This window comes from Alligator sinensis, unplaced genomic scaffold, assembly GCF_000455745.1.
Source record: "Alligator sinensis unplaced genomic scaffold, ASM45574v1 scaffold546_1, whole genome shotgun sequence".
Lineage (NCBI taxonomy): Eukaryota > Metazoa > Chordata > Crocodylia > Alligatoridae > Alligator > Alligator sinensis.
The window spans coordinates 2058603-2073605 of record NW_005842061.1 but is presented as its reverse complement, the minus strand read 5'-3'; the positions used below and the strand labels follow the sequence as shown (position 1 = coordinate 2073605).

The window sequence follows — 15003 nt, the reverse complement described above, 5'->3', positions numbered from 1 at the left end:
TCTACCAAAACAAAATAAATAAAAAAGGTTTGGGTTCCTCGTTGCTTCTGCCTTCAGTGGGTGCCTGTGGTCACCAGGCACCTGCTGAAGGGAGAAGCGGTGAGGGGCCTGATCCTATTTTTTGGCAGACCCAGTTTGCTTCTCCCGCAGCCAGGGGATGAACTGGCAGATTAAAGGCTGCAATGTTGCAAGTAGCAGTGTTGCAAACTAAACTACATGGGGATGTGGTTTAGTTTGCAAGATTGCAAGCTCATTTGAAACTGCCAAACCTTGCATACATGTATTGTGTGATGCTCTTAAGCCACACAGAGGAAATTTTTGTCATGTGTATATGGTGATGATTGTCATGTGTACAAGCACCTGCACCCTTGTTCCTACCTATTTGTGACTTCTTACTGCTTGTTCCTGCTTCTTGGCTTACTGGCTTCATCCTTGTTCTTGGTTTCTCCCTGCTGACTCCTTATTTCAGACTCCAGCCTTGCTGGCTTCTGATCCACTCTTTGCTCCTGACCCCTGTCCAATCCCCTGTCTTCTGATAGCCAACTCGTGGCTCATAGCTTGTAGCTTTAGTTTGGCAGTTGCCCACATTTAGTCCTTTACAGCTACAGCTGCCTGTTCTGCACCCTCTGGCTAGTGACTGTGCTCTGGATTCCTGTTTCCTGTTCCTGACCCCTCTGCCTTGTGGCTGTACTCACAGTGACCATGAGGTCCCTTACAAACCTCAGCCTCCTGACCTGCCTGCTCTTGATCCCCTGACTTTTGACTAGTCTGGACTTTGTCTGTTGTTGATCTTGTCTGCTCCTGATCCCCTGGGTTATGACCAGGGATTCAGGTTTTCTGTTTCCCACAGAAAAATGGAGAAAACCATAGATTTCCCATTTTTATCAGAAAAAAACGTGGATTTCTCCTTTTAGCAGAGAAACCCGTGGATTCCCTGCTTCTGCAAACAGTTCTGCAGGCTGGTTGAGCTCTAGCCTGCAAAAGCTGTTTGCAAACAGGGCAAGAAACTCTAAGCCCTGCCCAGAGGGGGAGGGGTGGGGCCTGAGGCTGTCACTCAGTCACTGCTCCGGTGGGCTCAGCTCAGCCTCACTCTTCGCTCCTGGAGCCTGAGTGGTAAGTGGGGCTTGCAGGGGGCTGGAGGCCCCTCTGGCAGGGCTGGGGGTTGCAGGTCATGGCTGGGGGGCACCAGCAGGGCTGGGGGAGCCAGGAGCTGGCCCCACCCAAGCAGGTGGCAGCAGTGGGGGAGCTGGCTCCATGCTGCTTCTGCTGCAGCTGTCTGCTGTTGCAAGAGGCATGAGTAGGGTGGGGGGGATGTTATGGGGGCAGTGAGGGTCACCAGCAGTACTGGGGGGCTTTGGGAGCAGTGAGGGGCAGCAGCAGGGCTGGGGGAGGCATTGGGGGGTCTGAAGGGCACCAGCAGGGTTGGGGGCTGCTGCAGGGGGCTTTTAATTTTAATAACGGATTTTGGGGGTTTTGTCAGAGAATATTTAATTTTTCATCAGAGAATCTGTGATTTTTTTTTTTTATCAGAGAAAACCAGGATCCCTGGTTATGACTCTTTTAGGGTCAAGCCCCAATCGTGCACATCCCAGTCATACCCCTGACAATAAGAAACAGTGAAATTAACTTACTCTTATATCACACAAATTTTTACTCTAAATTCCACTTGGAGTATGAAGAGGAAGCATCAAAATGAAATCCAGCAATAGTGCATAATTCATTGGAAAGCATCAGAGTGAAGATATGTCATTGTAAATAAGCAGTTTTGGATTCAATTAATTTTTTGTAGACTAACAGAAGGTTGCTGTTGATTTTTAACAGAGAAAATGGATCAAATGGTCATTTTTTTTGTTTCTGTTGATTTTGGCTGTTTAAGCAGGGAGGCTGAGAACTGAAGAGACCTGACAGTAAACTAACTTCTGTTAGGAGAGCTTCATGTTAATATTTGGGGATAAGGAAGCAATTTTAAAAGGTCTGAATAATTCAGTGATGCATTGCATTGAAATACGTACTGCAATAAAGGCTGGCATTTTGCATGAGTCACTTGCTTGTTCATTTTCTCATCTTTCTCTGCTTCTTTCTCAAAGCTGGTAAGTTGCATTGCTTTTCCTTGAGTCATACTTTCTGTAAGAAATTCACCGGCATTTCTTTGTCATACTTTATCTTGTATTACAATGGAAGTATCAGGTGTGTATCTGTTTTTAACGTAGCTTTTTTGTACAGCTTATCCCCATTGCTTTAGTGCATACATTACATTTGAAGTTGTTATGACAATTGGTATTGGTAGGGCCATGTGTGTATTCTCTAAGGGCTGTGGTTGTTCTTATTTTGGATTCGTCATGTTCATTGTACAGTACGCTTACTGTGGCTTGAAAATGAGTAATACTGAATTACAGTACTTTTCACTCAAAACAGATTATATTGTTCCCAAGATTCAGATATAAAGCCTGAGTATTTGATACAACGTTTTTGCTTTTTTCTTAAATCTGATGATGTTTCAAGGTACGCTAGTAATAGGTGATATTCTAGTTCAACTGAGGCAGAAGTTTTTCCTGCAGTAAAAGTAACAGGAGATCTTGTCTATCTCCTCCTATTGATTGTCTAGAAGATAGAATAATATTGCACAGCACTTTGTTATTTGTAAGTCTCTTAATGGATGGCCACAATTTGGAATTTGATGAGTATAAGTAGAATAGAATTTCTGATTAATTTGATCAAGAAAGAAAATAATGTGTAGTTACTGTGAAAGTGTGGTAGGTGTATATAGGTAAGATATGTAGGAGAACTTTTTTTTAGATGACCATCTTATCTTTTTATTATATGTATTTAGACATGGAAGGCTGTTTTGTGCAGCAGCAATGAATTTGTTCTGTTTGCAGCCAACAAGATATGTAGGGCATATTGAAACTAAAAATCCACCACTAAATCTGGCAAAGTTGGGAAACATTTTACCGTTAAAAAAGATGAAAAACTTGGGGGCAAACAGTAAATTTTTACCATTAAAATAGTAAAAGGAGGAAAAATGGTAATTTCCACCCCTGTTATAAAGGTAACATTTTTCCTGACTTTCCTGTTTTTGATGGAAAATAAATACCATTAAAAGGGTATAAACCCTGGGAAAAATGGTAAATCTTTTGGTTAAAAAATGATGAAGTTGGAAAAACAGTAAAGATAAAATTTTACTCCAAAGTGGTAGGTTAGAAAAACCAGTAACATTTTACCATTAAAAATGGCACCCCCTCCAAAAAACCCCCCCAAAAAACTTGGAAAACTGGTTAAAAAAAGTGAAAACATTTTCTTTCAGAAATGGCAGAGTTGGGGGAAAATGTTACTGTTAAAAACAGTAAAAAAGTTGGGAAAAATGATAAAATCTGAAAAAACAGATAAAAGTGGTAAAATTTTACTGTTAAGAAACAACAAAGTCAGAAAAATTATAAAATAGTAAGATTTTACCATTTAAAAAAGGTAGGAAATACAATTAAAAAAGATATAATTTTACCATTTAACATGGTGAAGTCAGAAAAAACAGTAAAGAAAGGTCAAATTTTATTCTAAAAATTGGTAAAAAGTTTGGGGAAAATGGTAATTTTTATAATCTTTAATGGTTTTCCTCTGCCTTTTTGTTATTAATGGTAATTTTTCTGTTTTTATTGCTAAAAATTACCTTTTTTACCATTTTTATTAGACTTTATCAAAAAATTTACCATTTAAAAAAAAACAAACATTTCCCAACTTTATGATAAAAATGGGAAAAAACAAAAAAGAAGGAAACATAGTAAAAGAAAAAAAAAAGTAAAATTGACCATTAAATCAAAAAGGCAGGAAAAACAGTAAATGAGGGTGAAGTCAGAAACAATAATTAAAAGTGGTAAAATTTGATCACAAAAAACCACTATAATCAGAAAGAATAGTAGAAGAAGGGTAAATTTTAACATTAAAAAGGGGAAGTTGTTTTTAAAATTTTACCATTAAAATAAGGTAAATTCACAAAACCATTAAAAAAAAGTGACATGTTAATGTTTAAAACAGTTAGAAAGTCAGAAGAATGCTAAGAACTTACTGTTGTGCCTATACTAATATTTTACTGTTGAAAATGTTGAAGTCAGAAAAAAATGGTTAAAAAGGTAATTTTTACCATTAAAAACAGTAAAAAAAAAAAAAAAAAAAAAGACAGTAAAAACTGCTTTCAGAAGACATGATGAAATTTTACCTTTAAAATGGCAAAAAAATTCAAGGAAAATAGTAATGTTGGAAAAAAGGTATAATTTTATCTTTAAATACACTAGGGGGAAAAATGTAAAATGTAACCATCAAGAATGGTAAAAACTAGGAAAAAAGCATTTTTCACCATAAAAAATGGTGAAGTCAGGAGAAAAAAAAAGTAAAATTTTATTGTTAAAAACCAAGAAAAGTTGGAATAATGGTGAAAAAATGGTTATGTTTTACTGTTACAAATGGTGAAGCCAGAAAAAAACAAAATGTTTTCATTAAGAAATAGTGAAGTTGGAGAAAAAGAAGTTGGGGGGAATAAACGTAACGCCTTACCATTAAAAAAGGTGAAGTCAGAAAAAGGCAAACAAAATGGTAATATTTAGCCATTAAAAATGGTAAACAAGTAAGAAAAAGTTTTTTGTTTTTTTTCTTTATTATTAAAATATGGTACTGTCTTGAAGAGGGTAAAAACTAAAACTTTTTTTTAGTTTTATAGTTGGAGAATGAAGTTGGAAAAATTGTATATTTTACTGTAAAATAGTTAAAGTTGAGAGAAGCTGTTTTTTAACCCTTAAAACTGGTAAAATGATCTAAAAATAATAGTTTACTGTTCAAAATGGTAAAAAAGTCAGGAGAAATGGTAATATTTTACTGTTAAAAACAGTGGTTAGAAAAAATTGTAAAAAGGTTGAAATTTTATCTTTAAAAACAGTGAAGTTGTGAAAATATTAATAAAAATCATAACATTTAAAAAATGATAAGTGGGAAAGATATAGGAAAATTCCACGTTAAAAATGGTAATATTGGGAAAAAATGTACTGATATAAAGGGTAATGACAGGAAGAAATGGTTAAATATTACCTTTAAAATGAAGAAGTCAGAAAAACAATTACATATAAAAAAATTGTAAAGTTGGGGAAAAATGCTCATGTTTTACTGTTTAATGCCCCACACATCCACAAAATCAAAAAAGATGCACATGAGCATACACAAACACAAATATTCACACACAAACACATGCATTCACAATAACACTCAGAGAAAACACACAAACAGAAACAAAAATGTACACACAAACACACAGAAACAAAAACATACAATCACACATGGAAACAAAAGCACGGAAACAAAAACATGCAAACACACAAACACACATGGAAACAAAAGCACAGAAAGACACAAACACAGAAACAAAAACATACGCAAACACACACACAAACAAAAACACACGCCCACATACAGACGTTGCATGCTTGCTGCCACCCTCAAGAGGCCCAGCTGAAGCTGGGGGGGCAGAGCGAGGAGGAATGGAGCCCCTCACCTTGTGGGCCCTGTGTCCCTGCCGGGGTGGCTGGGGAGACCCATGAGGCAAGGGGGCTCCATTCCAGCTCCCCGCCCCCTCCAGCTTGGGCAAACCCAAGCTGGCTACTCTATGCTGCCCACCTCCCCCTGCCTCCCTGGCTGACAGGCTCACCCCTGCATGAAAAACGAACCCTTGAGGGTTAATTTTCCATGTGATCAGCCATTTTAAAAGCACTCTGCAACCATGCACACATGTTATGTCATGGCTTTAGAGTGCTTTCAGGGGCTAGATCATACAAAAAATGTGACTTCTGTCTGCACCCAAAATGTGGTGATGAATTTTCCAGCATGCTAGCTACTTTTTTTGTTGGTGCTGGGTTTGTCTTTGTCATCCTTGCCCTTTTCACCTGTATCTTAAGCCTAATTTTCAAGAAAAAAATAGGGTAACTATATCTATGTATTCCCATTTCCAGATTTTTCCCTTCAATTGTTTGGAGCAGACACAATCAAAGGGATTGATCAGTTTCTGAATATGATTTCCCAGCTGCCCTTGCCCTCATAGCTTGGGCTAGTTTCCATGGAGACCCCAGCTGCACCTGTGCAGGAAAATTCAGGCTGGGGTTGCCATGGAGACCAGACGCAGCCGTAATGGGGCACGCAAGCAGGGGATTGTCTCTCTGGTCAGGCTCCAGACCAGGCTGTCACTGCTGCAAGGAGCCGGGGCAGAGCTGCCATCCCCTGCTTGTGCACCCCTGCCCAGAGCATGCAGGCTACAGATTGTGGCTCTGCCCTGGCTCCAGAGCAAGCGGTCCCCATTGCAAATTCCCAGTGGCTCCGGAGCAGCCCCCTGTGCTGCTCTGCTGTGTGTGCTGCCAGAGTGGGTGCGGCTGGTCTCCAAGGCAACCCCAATCTGAGCTCTCATACCCAGGTGTGGCTGGGGTCTCCATAGAGACTGGACCAAGCCATGTGGGCAGGGGCTGCTGGGAAATGGAGTCCGGCTTTCAGCCAGATCGGGCATTTTGCCCACCCCTGGTTTAAATGAATGTGGGGCTATAGGAACAAGGGGCTAACTACCTCCCATCTTGTTCTAGTTCTCCGGCTGGAAGAAACACATTGCAAGATGATCACCCACTTTAGGTTCTGCAGCATGTAGTCTCCTCATCCTTCTGGGGATTGATGAAAACCTGGATAGTTTTCCAAGCTTGAGTTTTTAGGAAAACACCAAATATGATGAGATTTAAGATAAGATTAGGAGAGCTGGTAGCATTGTCTAATTGTCTGGGCCTCCACGAACATCTGACCTTTTTCTCGAACACAGATGGACTGATGTCTGCTTTTGCCAGTACCTTAATTTCCAGCTTCTGAGAGGCTGACAGCATCAGTCACCTCTTGCTTTTAATTGTATTCCCTGAATAGTCATCTAACCTACAGTGCTAGGACAAACACTGAAAATTATAATTCTGTGAATCAGAGGCATATGACTTGTACCACACATATCCATACAACTGCTTAGAAGTTCAAAGTTGCCTACAACATTCTGTCTTAAGCCAACACACAAGGACAAATCAGTGCATGCAGAAGCCAATGATCGCAGAACTAGCAAACAGGGGAATCTGAGTGGGAGACCTGCTTGAGAGAGGATCAGAAGGTTGTGGTTGGCTGGGGACAGGGAGTATCAGTGCTGGTGAGTGAGAAGGTCAGCTTGGTTTGGGGCTGGTGGCATAGTTCTGTTTGGGAAACTTTCTGAAGATGCGAGGCTGCAGTAAAAGGTGGGAGGGCATTCTGACCAAGGCCATCAGGATCCAAGAGGAAGAGTTCTTGATTGTGTTTGAGGTCTTCTACTTGACACAGGAAAGCAGAGACTAGTCATTGCCAGGAGAAGGGATCATCAGCAAAGAGAAGATGCTGAAGCATTTATGGGCAGAGACAGTCACCCTGTTTGCCAAGTCAGTCAGGTCCTGACACCCCTTGTTGGTGGGTGGCAGGTAAAGGACAGCTTACTGGAGCCTTTTGAATGGAGTCATTGACAGCTCCAAGATAGCACAACTGTGCCAGAGTAGCAGCTGCCAGGTTGTTGATGATCAGGACGCAGCCACGGCAGGAGAGGCTGAACAGGAGCTGTAGTCAAGAGAGATATGTGTTAGATGTCACTGCATTCTAATAAATATTAAGTTCTTCTAAAAACACACGTGATTAATACTAAAGGAGAAGGGTCAATGGGACTGGTTTTGTGCTTAAAAGAAAGGAGGTGTGTCATTCTGTGCAGAATTGGGGGAGAAGTTATTTATGAATTACTTCTACAAATGCAATATGTTTATTTGTATTAGGTTTGTGTTCACTGACAAGCTCAAGATATCGTTAGAGCTTGATTCTTTTCTAACTTGTCTAACTTCCTTTTGTCCTCTAGACAATTGACTTTTTAAATGAAAATATCCGAAGAGGAATTCAAAATTACTATGATGACCTGGACTTCAAAAACATAATGGATTTTGTTCAAAAGGAGGTTTGTTTTTCCTGAAAATCGTTAAACTAAAAGCAATCTCAGAATGGAAGAGGTGATAACATCCTCATTGTCATCCTTGGTAATAAATTGTTTTGGAGTATATTCTAGAATATCTGGAAGCTTATGATATAGAGCACTCTATTACAGGAGTGGGCAATTATTTCAGGCGGAGGGCCACTTACTGAGTTTCAGCAAGCCATCGAGGGCCGCATGACAGGCAGCCAGGGGCAGATATATATTAATTTTCTAAATTTTGAAGGGGCCCTGCGGGCTGGATAGAATGGCCTGGCGGGCTGCATCTGGCCTGTGGGCCGCATTTTGCCCACCTCTGCTCTATTACATACAGAAACATATACAACTATTTGCAGTGGCTGGCCTGCTTCTCTTGTGCCACCTGGGAGTGCACCTGTTGTCTAATTGTCTAATTGGGGCTGCACTGGGCTCTTCCTGATGGTGGGGTTGGGCTGCGCTGTGCTCGGGGTGGGAGACAGTGGCACTCTCCCACCTAGGAGTGCCTGTTGGCCTCACTAGATTGTCTCCTGGGAAGTCACATCCAGGAGGATTTAATCACATAGGCTGCTTGCAGACATTTAAAAAAAAAAAGAAAACTGAGCTTTATTGAATGAAGCAGCGCATCTGTATAGATTGGGTGCTTCAGTGGGGACTTTTGCCGCTTTTATCTAATAGCTGATTCAATCAGCTATTAGATAAAGGTGCCAAAAAAGCCCCACTAAAGTGTCTGATCTGTACAGACATTGGGTGAGCCAGGTCCAACTAACATATTGCCTTTTCTGGGTGCAGGAATGCACCAAGTTTAAGGTAAAGCACCGTTGTTTTATTGTTGTTTTTGTCTCCAAGCAGCTATAGTCTTTTGGTGTGTTAGTCCAACTCCCATTACCAGTGGAATAAGTTGTCATGTGTCATCTATGGACTCTGGCAGGGTCCCTATGGAGTTCCAACTTCCATTTAAATGATAGATGGAGTGCAAATTGCACTCCTCCATACTTGTGGCCCTAAGGGCCCACTCTAAACCTACTGAAGACAATGTAAAGATTTCGGCCCCTGAATGTCCCCCTATGAAGGCTATGCAGTGTTTTGATTAAGAAGCTTCTTTAGTAAGGCCTTTATTTAAACTGAAACACTTACTGGAAAAATACCTGTAATTAAATTCAGAGATTGCACTGGTCACAGCTGAAAATTACTTAATAACATATGTAGTTGACTCATAGCCCTTTTTTTAAAGCTGCTGTGTTGAAATAGTTATTGTGTTAGTTAAAAATTCTCGTGCACTTCAGTGACTGTAGAAGACAGAAAATATTTTGAAGTGTGCTAATGGGGCCTGTGTGTGGCATAGATGTCGATGACCATAAAAACATTTTTAAAAACTTGGCTATAGAAGATAAGTTTTATAACATTGCTATGGAAATGTTGGTCTGTCTTTTGAAACCAAAGTTAACATGGAAAGATTTTCCTAAAACAAACCATTAGGAAATCTTGTTATTTTAGTTCAGATCCTTTAAAAGTGTGTTCTCACATTAGTTATGTATATTCACAGTGATTGTGAATTTTAATGTTAAATTAACCTATACTTTTCTTCATAAAACATGCTAGGTGACTGCTTTTAGTTAAATGGAATGATGTACATTTACAGTATTGGTTTTGAGGATCAGTCACCCTATTAGTAAAATAATATATATATTTTTTCTTTTTACAACTTGATTTCAAGCTTGTTCTTTTAAAGAGCCAGATCCAAAATGACTAGCTTAAAATCCAGCAAAGAAAAAAAATGTCACTATGTCCAAACAAAGACCAACAGTCTGTCAAGAAAACACAAGTGGACTTGGTGTCTGTTACTTTACTAGTTTAACAAATCATGGAGGAACATAGCTACCCTTAATGTTGCTAATATTACCATTAGATTAATCATGATACTCTTATTTATTTTGCAAGTATTAGAAAAGCAGCGTATGTCAAGACGGGATTTATTTATTTTTATTTTTAAAGTTCAAGTGTTGTGGTGGAGAAGATTATAAAGACTGGACAAAGAATCCATACCATGATTGTTCTGCACCAGGGCCATTGGCGTGTGGAGTGCCATATACTTGTTGTGTCAGAAATAAGGTATGTACAATTATGTTTTATGCAATTAATTTTCCTGGGTTTTTTGTGTGTTAAATTGTGCTATTTGATGGAAAAAAATAACTATAAAGAATGAATAGTTGTCCTCTTTAAAGAGCAGCCTTGTTTCTATTAAAAATCTTGGAAAGTACATCTACTCATGAAGCAAAACAGGATTGGGTTTTCAGCATTACCAGGTTGTTATGCTAAGGATCGCCTTCTCAGGGTTGAGATGGCACCAGCACAGTATGTATATTTATGACTTTGGGAAATTTGAAAAGGGGAAAATTAAAATAATTTGCATAAAAACATATTTATTCCTTCCTGATTTGTACTTCTTCTATAAGTTTTTATAAGGCTATTTATGTTGCGTAATTTTAAAGGTTGTAATATCCCTTGGCAGAACAGTCTTTTTTTGCATTCATTTTGTCTGCTGTCAGATAACAGTTTGGTCCCACTATAAAACCATAGAAATGTGGGGCTGGATGGGGCCTGAGGTGGGAATAGTATACTAAGACCCTCCAGATAGGTGATTGACCTATTCTCATACACTTCCAATGAAGAAAGTTACAGTACTTCTGTAGGTAGCCTTGTTCCAGTGCTCACGTGTTCTTTTAGTTAGAAACTTTTTCCTGATGCCTGACATACATCTTTTTTGTTAGAAATAGAGCAAGAAGTAATCAGCTTAATCTCAGTGGATTCAGAGGACAATTTATCACTATACTTTTCATTAAAATATCTACATATGTAAAACAAATATTTAAATATGTGGGAAGACTGTGATGTCTACTTCAGTCTTCACTTTTCTAGAGAAAAACCCAAATTCCTCCAGCTTTTTCTTGGTGGGTCATTTTTCTAGTCTCTTGCCATTTTTGTTGCATTCTCTTGGACTCTCTTCAATTGATCTATCTTTCTTAAAGTGCAGGGCCCAACTAACCAAAGTAAGAGTGTAGAAATCACCCCCTTTCTAGTTATATGTCTTAGAATGATATTTGCCTCCTAAGAAACCTCACAATTCCCATTGAAAAACTAATCTCAACTTTCCTCAAGTGTTATGGAATACAGGAAAATTGATTTATAGGTAGCACAATACCCCTGTTCTTTCTACTTCTTCCTTACCTGAAAGCAGTAAATTTCAGGCTGCCAGTAGGCAGACAGAAACTAAGGGGGTTTTTTTGTTGTATTCTGAATACCTCAGAACATACTGGTTTTTAGAGGTTTAGACCATTATTTGTTATGTATTTTTTTCTTTGCTTTTAATTTGAATCTTAGAATTGGAAGGAACATTAAGTCTCCTACTCCATCCCCCTGCACAGATGCAGGATTTTCCATTTCAAAATCATTAGATACCTATTCAGCTTCATCTTGAAAACCTCCAATAATGAGTATCCTATAACTTCTCTAGGCAGCTTGTTCCATTGTGCTACTGGTTTTATAGTTAGGGAGTTTTTTCTAAGGTTTAATCTAAATCCTCTTTGCTGTAGTTCTTTGGGGTAACTCTGATATCTTTTATTAGACCAACTCAAATAGTCTATCTAATAAAAGATATCAGAGTTACCTCCAAAAATCTTGTCTGCCTATGTCCGTAGACCAACGTGGCTACTACCTATATCCCTTTGTTGTAGTTTAAACTCATTACCTTTTGTCCTGTCCTTTTTGGACAAGGAGAGCAATATTTCTTTGTAGTCTTTATGGCTGCCTTTCAAATATTTGAAAACTGTTATCCTGTCTCTTTTAATCTCCTCTCTCCAAGCTAAGAATATCCAAATCTCTCAACCTTTATATTAACTGCTTTTCTTTGAACCACCTCCAGTTTTTCTGCATCCTTCTTAAAATATGCCTAGAACTGGATACAGTTCTTCAGCACAGAACTAGCTAGTGCTGAGGAGAATCATAGAGAAGTAGGGCTGGAAGGGACCTCCAGAGGGCATCTAATCCAACCCCCTGCCTGAGATAGAATCATCCATATCCAAACCATCCTCTACAACCTGTAGTCTAAACTCTACATAAGACTACTGTCAAACACACACCCCACCCCCCCCCCCCTGCCATAGGTAAGGTGGGGGAACCATGGCAGCCAATGTCCTGTTTCTTTGAAGTGTTATACTTGAGGGATCCCAGGTAGAGGACCATGCCCCCTCACTACAGAAGAAGGCAAAACCCCCCACAATCTGTACCAATCTGACCATGGGGTAAAATTCCTTCCTGACCTGAAATATGGCAATTGACCTGACCCCAAGAGGAGGGGGAAGACACTCTAGCCAAGAACTTCTAGCTTTGGTCTCAGCAGGAGCATTGGCATACCCCAGTCAAAGTCCCCAGGCTTGGCAGTAGCCAACACTCAATGCCTCTGAGGAAGCTTAAAAACACCTTAACACATCTAGCAGAAGGGGTAAAACCAGCAAAAACAGCAAAGAAAAGCAAAGCCCAAAGGCATAGGAAATACCCATAGTATAACATAGGCATAGCTATGCCTAGTTCATCCCTGATGAGTGACTGTCCAACCTGTTCTTGAACACCACTGATGGAGAGTCCACAGCTTCCCTAGGCAGTCTGTTCCACTGCTTCACTGTTCTAACAGTGAAGAAGGTTTTCCAGATATCCAATCTAAACTTATTTTGCTGCAACTTTAAGACACTGGTCTGTGTCCTTCTCTCTGCAGCAAGAGAGAAAAGGTGCTTTCCTTGTTCTTTATGGCAGGGGATGGCAGGCCTTCAAGTATTTGAAGACTGCTATCATGTCCCCTCTTAAACGCCTTTTCTGCAAGCTGAACATGCCTAGCTCCTTCAGCTTCTCCTCATATGACTTGCTTTCCAAATCCTTTAATTAGGCCTGTGCAAAGCAGTTAATATTCGCTTCGGATTCAGATTTGGCCGATTCAGGGGACAGTGACTCGATTAGGTGATTTGAATCACTGTCCCAAATTGATTTGGGCAAATTTGATTGGGAGATTCGGCTGCTGCCGAATTGGGCGAATCTCTGAATCAAACAGGCCCCATTCCCCGCCCACTCTCCCAGCCCCATTAATGGCTGCCCCGCCTGGTCCCAGTGTCCCAGCTCTTTTTTTTTGATTTTTAAAGCCCCTCACTCATCGGCTCCTGCCAGGTTGGGGGGGGGCCATCCCTGCTGCCCCCCACTGCCCTGTGCTGCATGGTGGGGTTCTGCCATGAGCCCCCAGAAGACCGGACAGCCGCTGCAGCAGCTGGTGAGTGCAGGGCTTTTTAAGATCTGCGATGCTGGGACCAGGCGGGGCAGCCATTGACAGGGCTGGGAGAGCAGGCGGGGGATGGGGGCTCATAGCAGAGCCCTGCATGCAGTGTGGGACAGTGTGGGGGCAGCGGGGATCGCCCCTCCCTACCTGGCAGGAGCTGGTGAGTGCGGGGCCTTTTTTTTTTTTTTTTTTTTTATAAGGAGCTGGGATGCTAGGGCCAGGCGGGGCAGCCATTGATGGGGCTGGGAGAGTGGGCAGGAGTTGGGGGCACTCACAGGGGCTTTGGGAGCAGGTGGGGGGACCCCCATGGTCCCCTCCCGCCTCCTCCAGCCTCCCCCTCCCCACTTACCGGCACGGAGTCTGGGTCCAGCTCCCTGTGGTGGCGAGCGAGGACTGCCTGAATCTCCAAATCTCTTCGAATCTTTTCTGAATTTATTTGGACCTTTTTTTTGGTCTCCTGATTTCGATTTGGATTCAGAGATTCAGTCGCCAAATTGGAGCGAATCTCCTCTGAATGGAATCAGCACCTGAAGCTTTGCACAGCCCTACCTTTTATCATCTTTGTTCCTGCCTCTGAACTCTCTAACATCTCCACATCCTTTTAAAAATGTTACTGTTACCTCCCTTGTCTTGCATACAGTGCTTCTCTGATGCATCCCAAAATTGCATGGGCATTTTTGTTGTGGCAGCATCACATTGTTGATTCATTCAGCTTGTGATCCAAAAGGGCAGGGAACAGAAGTCATATGTTCCACTCCCAACTGAATGCTTTAACCCAGGGGTTGTCAACTGGGGGTATGTGCACCCCTAGAGGTACTTAGAAAGGTTGTAGGGGATACACACAGGCGGGTGAGTGGGGACGAAGCACGGGTGGGGATAGAGTGCGCCCCGGGGTGTGGAAGCGGCATCTCTCCTGGCGCGTTTCCACACTTCATTTCTTATTTGTGGGGAGGGGTGTGCTGGGTGCTGCCAGCCCCACATAGCACATCATGGCACCTTTCCACCCTCCAACCCAGCTCATTCTCCTGATTGGCTGCTGGGCCACTGCCCTCAGCCAATAACTGATGGTGAGCAAGCTCTGCAGCCATGCCCTTCCCGCAGAGCTGTGAGGGTCTAAATGGTGGGGGAGGAAGTGCACTCTGTGCCTGTCCCCAGCAGTGTGTGATTGGTTGGGCGTGAGGCCCATCAGCAGCCAATGGAGCCACACATGTGACTGACCACGGTAAGGTGGCTCTGTGCATAGCTAAGGGGGCTGGCGGCGGGTGGTTGGGGTGGCAGTGGCTGCTGAGTGTGAGCCCCCTCCCACTTGGCTCGTGCTCCCAGTGCCGCCGTTACATGCACACCTGGGAGGGCATGGGCGGGGGGGCCTGTGGCTCTGTGTGGGCTGGGCTGGGGCTGCACCAGGCTGTTCCCAGCTGGGTAGTTGGGTTATGCTGCACTCGGGGTGGGCAATGGTGGTACTGGGAGAGGGTTGGGGCAGGAGGCTACAGTGAGTTCTGGAGAGGCTGCAGCCCCTCCTGTAGCCCCCCTCCAAGTGCCACCACCACCTGCCTTGAGCGCAGTCTGGCCTGGCCTCGGCTCTAACACGCGCTGCACACAGATCTGGGAGCACGTGCCCCACCCTGCCCTGCAAGGGTGTGCACAGTGGCAGGCTCCA

The 15003-nt window shown here is 42.1% G+C and overlaps 1 protein-coding gene across 1 annotated transcript in view; it reads left to right on the top strand.

Moving 5' to 3' along the window:
• TSPAN15 (tetraspanin 15) overlaps positions 1-15003 on the top strand; it is a 58578-nt gene that overhangs the window by 22212 nt on the left and 21363 nt on the right. The window contains exons 5-6 of the mRNA XM_006023147.3: positions 7922-8017; positions 10022-10138. Coding sequence (XP_006023209.1) covers positions 7922-8017; positions 10022-10138 — 213 coding nt within the window. The remainder of the gene's footprint in view (positions 1-7921; positions 8018-10021; positions 10139-15003) is intronic.